The sequence below is a fragment of the Elephantulus edwardii genome, unplaced genomic scaffold, assembly GCF_000299155.1.
Source record: "Elephantulus edwardii isolate Elephantulus edwardi_28Jun2011 unplaced genomic scaffold, EleEdw1.0 scaffold00196, whole genome shotgun sequence".
Taxonomy (NCBI): Eukaryota; Metazoa; Chordata; class Mammalia; order Macroscelidea; family Macroscelididae; genus Elephantulus; species Elephantulus edwardii.
In genome coordinates, this window is record NW_006399946.1 from 466682 (window position 1) to 476078 (window position 9397).

General features: G+C 40.4%; 1 protein-coding gene across 1 annotated transcript; it reads left to right on the forward strand.

Moving 5' to 3' along the window:
• The first annotated feature begins 5889 nt into the window (after positions 1-5889).
• Positions 5890-6681, forward strand: LOC102868454 (thioredoxin domain-containing protein 2-like). Its single transcript, XM_006897025.1, has one exon. The coding sequence runs from the start codon at positions 5890-5892 to the stop codon at positions 6679-6681; it is 792 nt and encodes a 263-aa protein (XP_006897087.1).
• The last annotated feature ends 2716 nt before the right edge of the window (positions 6682-9397 follow it).

Genomic DNA, 9397 nt, shown 5'->3' on the forward strand with positions numbered 1-9397 from the left:
CCAAGCAGATATATGTGCACCCACATTTATCGCAGCTTTGTTCACAATAGCAAGGAGTTGGAAACAACCCAAGTGCCCATCAACAAACGAATGGATAGAGAAATTGTGGTATATTCACACAATGGAATACTACACTGCATTTAAAAACAAGGAACTCATGCAATGTTATTCAAAATGGGTGACCCTGGAGGACATTATGCTGAGTGAAGTGTCAGTCACAAAAGGACAAATACCGCATGGTGCCACTGTTGTAGAATGGGACTGACATCAGGGTTGGGGTAAGACTGAGAAAAACTGGATAAATTATGAAACAGATGAGAGAGAGAGCAATTTAAAAGTGGTATATGATAGGGTATTATGCATATCACAAGAGTCCAGAAATTAAGGTTGCATAGTGGAGCATACTCGGGACGGTGGGGGGTGGGGTAGGGTGCAGGGGGATTGTATACCAATGTAAGAATTTTTCTTTTACTTTTGAAAGAGAGGCGTGAACTGGGCTGGGAGGAGAGCTGGGCAGGGAGAAAAGTGCAACAATGAATGAATGGAAATCCAAAATCTCTGTAAATGTTCATTAAAATTCATAAAATACTTTAAAAAATACATGTTAGAATTCTAACCCCTATACTTTTTGTTGTTGTTGTTATTGTCAATTCAGAACCCAATTTATAGCTGACCTTCCAGTGGGTTTCTCAGAGGTAGTAAATTGCACAAGAGGATACTGCTTATCCTTCTCCCACAGAGCAGCTGGTGGATTCAAACTGCATGCCTTTGGAATTGCAACACAGCTTCTTAACACTAGGCCACCAGAACTCCCTTTTATACCCTTTAGGAATACAATTTCTTTACTAGTGAGATCATACCAATAAAGAGTATGTCCTAAACATATTATCACCTCTGAGTCATAAAAAGATAGACCAGACACTGATGTGAGCACATACTAGGAAAAGGAAATACCAAGTAATATTCAGACTACTTACAAGCAAGAAATCAACATGATCAAAATCTTGATATGGACTTTTAGACTCCAGAAATGTGGGAGGAAATTTTCTGTTCTTTCAAGTTACATTTAAGTACCACTTGTGGCATTTCTGTTACAGAAGCCTTAGGAAACTATGACATTGGGGTTAAGACTTATTTGTTCAGTTCTTGTCATTTGTAAAGGTTAGAGGAAGCGAACAAACATTGAATCTGAACATAATGTAAATCCTGTGAGTAGCTATTATTGTTGTTATTATGTGCTGTCAGGTAGCCTGTTACTCATAGAGATCCTATGTACAACAGCCCTAAGCCCTGCTCTATCCTGTGCCAATCTTACCATCTCTGACACATCAACCGCATTACCCCATTCACTGAATCAATTAATTTCATTTAGGATCTTCCTCTCTTCCGCTGTCCCTCTACCCTCCCAAGCATGACATCCCTCTCCAAGGACTTCTCCCTCCTTGAAACATGTCCAAAGTAGGTCAAATGAAGCTTCAGAATCCAAAGAGCACCCTGGTTTTACCCTGTCTAGGACGAACCTGTTTGCTTTCTTAGCAGTCCATGGTATATTCACCACAGATTAAAGGCATCAATTCTCTTTTTACTATCCCTAGCCATTGTCCAGCTCTCTGATGTATAGTAAGGGATTGCAAATACTATGGACTCGGTCAGGCACACCTTAGTCTGCAGACTGACACTGTTGCTCTTCAGTACTTTGGAGAGGTCTCTGACAGCAAATGCAATTTGTCTTTTAATTTCCTGGCTCCTGGTACCAAGAGTGTTGATTGTGGAGCCAAGCAAACTAATGCTGGTAACAATCTCTATCTCTTCACCATCTATCATAATGCTGCCAATCTGTATCATGAGTATCATAAGTAGCTATTATTAGATACTCATTATTGTGATTATGTATTCTTATTGGTATATAGTTACTATTCAATATATATTTTTATAGAAATAGAATTATTTATACAGATGTAAACATAAATTTACTATCATTTAGTCTTTGCATTTACTTGAAATGCATCAGAGAGTTTGACAATGACCAAAGATGACAGAAGAAAAATTGATATCTTTGATCTGTGTTGCTGGAGAGGAGTATTCAACATACCATGGACTGCCAAGAGAAAAAACAAGTTTAATCTAGAGAAGGTGAAACCATGCTCCTCCTTGGAGGCTAGGATTTTAAAGCTCCATCTCAGATAGTTTGGGCTGTGGCCGGGAGGGACCAGTCCCTGGAAAAGGATATCATGCTTGGAAGAGATAATACAGGAGAGAAAGACCCTGGATGAGATTAATTGGCAGTGTAACTGGGATAATGGAGGTGTGTCAGAGACTGTGAGACTGGCTCAGGATAGGACAGACTTGACAGCTATTGTATAATAACTTCAGAGCTACTGTACATAACAACAACCATATATAATTATCTTATATATAATAGACATAATATATATAATATATAAATATCAAGAAATATATATTAGAGAGCTCTGGTGGCCTAGTGGCAAAAAGCTGTGCTGCAAAATGGTTTGCATCTCAACATCAAAAAAAACAAAGATTCTGAGTACTGGGTCAATTGGCAGCTCCATGATGGATGGTGAAGAGATTGTTGTTGTTCTTATGTGCCATTTACACACCTGTGAAACATAGTGACCCTATGTACAACAGCTCTGAAGCCTGCCCTATCCTGAGCCAGTCTCACTGACTCCAACACACCTATCCTCATTACCCCAGTTACTGTATCAATCCATCTCATCCAGGGTCTTCCTCTCCTGGGATGTCACTTCACCCTTCTGAGCATGATGTCCTTCTCCAAGGACTGGTTCCTTCTGGCCTCGTGTCTAAAATATGGGAGATGGAGCTTCAATATCCTAGCTTCAAGGAGAAACTTAGTTTCACCTACTCCAAGACAGACCTACTGGTTTTCTTGGCGGTTCATAGAGTGATAGTTAACTCATTATTATTAGGATGGGGAAGGGGGGAGAAAGAGAAAGATTTGCTCAGTTGTTGCTGTTGTTAAGTGCCATCGAGTCATAGGCAACTCATAGAAACCCTATGAATGAAAGATCTGGACACATATATAACTTTTATCCTTTCTTCAGGTTCATACGGTTTCCAGAGACAAGATATTTCAGAAGTGGAAGCCACTCCTGCTTCCAAGCTTGTTTTAACTGGGGAGCTCCACCAAACACTGTCCACCATGGGTAACTATCATTGCATTTGACACATCAGTGTCACAGTGTTCAGCTTCACAGCAACCACGAGTTACCTCTGTACAGCAAGTGGACAGACCAGGGGTAGAAGACTATTTGACTAAAAACAATTAAAAACAGACCTGAGGGCTGCAGATTAAAGTTATCTACCTTTGGCTTGGGAGCATCACTTTCTATCCACTAGGCCAACTGATCTCTCTAGACAATGAGTTTATGTTAATGCTGATTAATTACTTGGAAAATAAATAATGAATACATCTTACTATACTGCATTGAAAAACAAGGAACTCATGCAATATTATTCAAAATGGGTGACCCTGGAGGACATTATGCTGAGTGAGGTATCTCAGTCACAAAGGGACAAATGCTATATGGTGCCACTGACATCGGGGTGGGGGTAAGACTGAGAAAAACCGGATGAAATATGTTTACAGCATTGAAGTCTATGGGGGAGAGAATAGTCTAAAAGTATTATATTTTAGGGCATTATTTCTATCATAGGAGTATGCAATGAGGGTTGCAGAGTGGATTATATTTGGGGTTAGGGGGTGGGGATTGGGGAGGTGCGGGGGGGATTGTGTACCAATGAGGGAGTTTTTCTTTTGCTTTTCAAGGAGAGGAGCAAACGGGGCGCGGGTGGGGGGGTGTTGGGGGGAGGGGTTTGTGCGGGGAGAAGGGTGCAACTATGAATGAATGGAATTCCAAAATCTCTGTAGATGTTCTTTGAAATGAAAAATAAACAACCTAAATTTTTTTTTAAAAAATAATGAATACATCTTACTGGTGAAAGTTTTGTTGTGTATATGACCACAATTTTTTTCTAAAGAGAAAGAAATGTGGATTTTCTAAGTCCTACAGTCTTGTCTTTTTTTTGTCCTTCTTCTTCTAGATAATTGGACTATGGAATTAAGTATTTTTAATTCCATATTGACAACATGAGGGTGTTAGATATGACTTAGACAATTCTCCTGATTTCAGCACTTATATTGTTGGGACTCTGGTGGAGCACTGGTGGCCTAGTAGGTAAGGAGGTTTGCTATCAGCCCAAAGGGAAGCTCTCAAATCTGCTGCCTGTTCAACAGGAGAGCTAGACCATCTTCTCTTGTGCAACTTATAACCTCTAAAGACACACTAAAGGGTCAGTTGGCTAGGTATTGGTTCCAACAACATGGCAATGAGTTTGAGGGGGTTTTTTTGAGACAAAGCTGATAGATGAGAATTTCTACCAAGTGACATCCATTTCCAAAATAGCTTGCCTCCAGAAACTCTATGAACTTGAAGAAATGATGAAAGTTATACAAATGTTCAGGTCTTTCATTCATAGGGTTCCTATGAATCCTCTATGACTTGATGACACTTAACAATAACAACAACAACAACATATGTGGGGAGCTCTGATGGCTGAGTGGTAAGGAGCCATGTTGCCAATCCAAAGGCCTGCAGTTCAAATTCACCAGCTGCTCTGCAAAAGGATTGACTATCTCCTGCAGTGTCATTCACTGTGTCTGAAAACCACTGTAGGACCAAACATGAGTGAGTTCTGATTAAGCGGCACGTAACACATTTGAAGAATACCCAATGCCACACTTGTACATTGACCACTGAAAAACACACAGATTGATGAGAGGACAATGTGCACAGAAGGGGCTTGTGAAGCAGAAACGTGGGGACCAGTTTGGCATGAGTGTGTTCTTCACTTATTGAATACCTCCCACTCTATTGGGATTTTATAGATTTTATAGAGGATGGTAATGTGGTTAAATGGATATAATTAATAAAGGTTTAAGGTAGTCATAAAACACAATGCTCCAGTTGAAAAATACTGGAGGAAGATTTTTGGAAAGTTGGTTTCTGAACAATACATTTGGCAATAGAAAAGTAGCAGTCAAGGGGATGGATTTTGCAATCTGCTCTATATACTGGCTTTGTGACTTTGAACAAATTACATAATCTTCTCAAAGCCTCAGGTTCCTCAGTCGTGGGGATTCTAACTGAACTTATCTCATTATTGTGAGTAACTTATGAAATAATACTCATGAATGAACACCAAGCACTCAGCCCAGTTTCATGTTGAAGTGAGGTGGTCATGATCACATACATATCTCAGATGTAAGTGAAGTCAGGAGAAAACAGCTGTAAGTGTTACACACTTTCAATGTACCACTCATATTATGATGCTAGGTTGAGAAAGCTGGAGGGTATGACTATGTCATCACTATGAGGCATATGAAGCATATAAGACGTGTAAGGAGTAGATATGGAGAGTGACAGAACCCTAGAAGAACTGAAAATGAAAGTCAACTATCAAGAAAAGATCAAGGAAGGCAATAGTAATGGTATGGGGGTGGGAAGAGAATCATCTCTGGGGTCCAAGTGGTGGGGTGCAGTCAGCAGTGCTGAACCCAATGGATCACATTGTAGTTCCAACCAAATGCTCTCCATGAAAGATACATCCTATCCCCTCCTGCTCAATCTTCTCTTGAAGGTGAGCATTCCAATCAATCCATAATTTCTCAGACTTCATTCTTGATCTCTAAGAATGTCATCAGCCTTTCTAGGAATGTATATATGACTAAGCTAATTTTCATTTCTTTCTTTGAAATTTTGTATACTTCCCCCTGCCCTAGAAAGTCCATTACAGATTCTGTCAAGAAATGTCACTCTCCCAGGCTCAGAACGAGGCCAGGCTCAGGAGATGGTCTTTGTTACCAAGGTCACCAAGGTACCTGAGACACCTGAAGTGCTGCAGTTCACTCCAGAGACTGTCACAGAGAAGCCCACAGACATTGCCTGGCCCAAGGAAAGGGTTGCCCGAGGGTTCTGGGAAAAAATCATCAAGCCTGTAGAAGGCGATATACTGGAACCCTCAGAACAAACACTCAAACCCCTGGAAGGGGACACTCTGAAGCCATCAGAACAAACAACCAGAGACCTGGGAGGTGACATGCTGAAACTATCAGAACAAACAACTGAAACCCTGGGAGGTGACACTCTGATATCCTCAGAACAAACTCTCAGACCCCTGGAAGGGGACACTCTGAAGCCATCAGGACAAACAACTGAAGACTTGGGAGGTGACATTTCTCTATCCTCAGGACAAACAACTGAACCCCTGGAAGTTGACATCTTGAAGCCCTCAGAAGAAAAAACTGAACCCTTGGAAAGGGAGAAGGTAAAGGCGATCCAGAGCAAGGAGGACTTTGAGGCTGTGCTCAAAGAGGCTGGGGAGAAGCTGGTGGTGGTGGACTTTTCAGCCACCTGGTGTGGACCCTGCAAGATCATCAAGCCACTGTTCTACACCTTGTCCTACAAGTATGATGATGTGGTGTTCCTGGAAGTGGATGCTGACGAGTGTGAAGATCTGATTAAGGACTGTGGGATCATGAGCATCCCAACCTTTCAGTTTTACAGAAAAGAGGAAAAGGTGGGTGAATTCTGTGGTGCTCTTCGGGAAAAGCTAGAAGCTGTCATTACAGAATTAAAGTAATTGAGTTATTCTGAAAACACAGTAAACACTTGGCTGTTTATAGCTTGTGATTTTTTAAAAAGTATTCAGAGAATCAGAAATAAGAAGAGTATGTTTTCAAACATAACCTGATTATAAATGATAATAATTTACCCTTTTCAAAAAATAGTCACAGCATAGAATCTGTTGTAGCAATATTTTTGTTGCCAGGGAAAAGTAAAATTAGAATTTGCTTTGGTGGGGAATTGAATTACCAGTGTCCCTTGATTTTCTATCCTGGTTGTTTTTTCAATCTCCCTTAAAAATTCAGCCCTTTTAGAGAATATATACTGCAACATTAGCAATTGAGATAGTTGTTTATTTAAAGATCATCTGTAGATGAACATGACTCAAAAATAGTAACAAACTTTCTTTGTTTCTATGTCTTCGGGCTTGCTGATAAAAAAAAGTTAACACATTTGAAAGGTTCGCTTATCTAACCTTCTCATGGAGTATGCACTGGAGGCCTCAGGAAATAGAAAGTGGACCAAGCCTGTACATGATTTCTCAGTGGCAGACCTGTGACCAGGGCCACGTTCCCAGATTCCACATTCAAGTCTCTGCTAACCCAAGGCTCACAAAATCTGAAACAGCAAAACTTCAGACTTCTCAGACCAATAGCATTACAATTAAGGTTTCAGTCAATGTGAATCTTGGTGCCATTATGATGTCAGCAACCTAATAGCAAAGTTCCTGCATTGTTACTCTGGTAAATGAGTATTTGATACTTGCCCCCAGATTCTCACAGCTCAAAATCCCAGGTCTGGCCCATGTATAGTAGGTTGGTCCAGAGTGGATTTGTTTGGAGGTGGGTTTTTTGTTGCATTTCCATGATATTTTATTTGGTTATATTTCTCCTAAGACTATTTGTTTATACTTCTGAGAGTGCACTCTATATCTAATACCCATCACAGACACCACTTTTCAAAGGAATGAATTTCCACTCTTCCTCTTTTATTGTATGCCATTATTTTGACAATATCACAATAGATGGAGAAAAGATTGAAGTTGTCAATAATTTCATCTTACTTGGATATATAATCAACCCTCTTGGAACCAGCAGTCAAGAAATCAAAAGATGTGTTGCATTGGGCAAAATTGCTGTCAAGGATCTCTCCAAATTACTCTCTAAAATTTAGACCGCTTTTCTTTTTTTTTTATGTTTGGAACATTTTACTGTGATTTGAGTGCAAACTTATAGAGCAAATTAGTTTCTCATGCAACAATTTACACAGGTTTTGTTTCATGCCATTACTTGCCATTACTTGCACCCCTTCAATGTAACAGCACTCTCTCCATTTTCTTTCTGAGTTTCTCATCTTCCTGCCCTTTCTTGACTTTACAACTTAATTTTGTGACAAATGCTGCACTTTTCATCTCATACAGTTCATTGTTTTGAGAAGCAGGTTTCTCACAAGTGTCATTATCACAACAAGCTTTGGCTGACTCTGAAAAGAATGGGAATCCCAGAACATTTGATTGTGCTTACGCACAATCGAACCTATACTTGGACCAAGAGGCAGTCGTCAGAACAGAGCAAGGAGACACTACATGGTTGAAAATCACGAAGAGGGTACATCAGGGATGTATTTTGTCTCCATACCTTTTCAGTCTGTATGCAGAACAGATCATCCGGGAAGCTGGGCTGTATGAGGAGGAATGTGGCATCAGGATTGGAGGAAAAGTCATCAATAACCTTTGTTATGCAGATGACACAACCCTGTTTGCTGAAACTGAGGAGGGTCTGAAGCACTTGATGCAGAAGGTCAAGGACTGCAGCCTTCAGTATGGATTGAAGCTCAACATCAAGAAAACAAGGATTCTCACCACTGGGCCAATCGGCAGTATCAGTATAGATGGTGAAGAGATTAAGATAGTTAATGGTTTTAGTTTACTTGGTTCCATAGTCAACACTCTTGGTAACAGTAGCCAGGAAATCAGGAGATGAATTGCATTGGGAAAGCCAGCTGTGAGGGACCTCTCAAGAGTACTGAAGAGCAACGAAGTCAGGCTGGAGACTACGGTGCATCTGATCTAGGCTATAGTCTTTGCAATTATGTGCTATGCATCGGAGAGTTGGACAGTGAATAGGGATGATAGAGAATTGATGCCTTTGAGCTGTGGTGCTGGAGAATAGTGTTGAATAGACTGCTAGGAGAAGAAACAGGTTTGTCCTGGAGAGGATGAAGCCAGAATACTTCTTGGAGTAAAGTATTCTGAAGCTTCGTCTGACATACTCTGGGCATGTTGCAAGGAGGGACTGGTCCTTGGAGAGGGACATCATGTTTGGGAGAGTGGAGAGACAGCACAGGAGAGGAAGACTCTCGATGAGATGGATCAATTCTGTGATTGGGGTGGTGGGAATGAATGTGTCAGAGACGGCGAGGTTGGCACAGGATAGAAAGGCGTTTAGGGTTCTCGTACATAGGGTCGCTATGAGTCACAAGCAACTCGATGGCACAAAACAACAATGAAAACAACATTATTTAGGCCTATTGTTTAACTAAAAAGTAGTCTCCTGGAGTAGATTCAGTTCCATGTTTGAAGATTGTTTAAGGGCCAAAATAGCATCATAGTTTACAAGTATGTAAGGAGTGAGGTTTTTTGTTTTTTTTTCTATAATTATATTTTATTAATTTTCATAAACATTTACAGAGATTTTGGGTTTCCATTCATTCATTGTTGCACTATTCTCTCT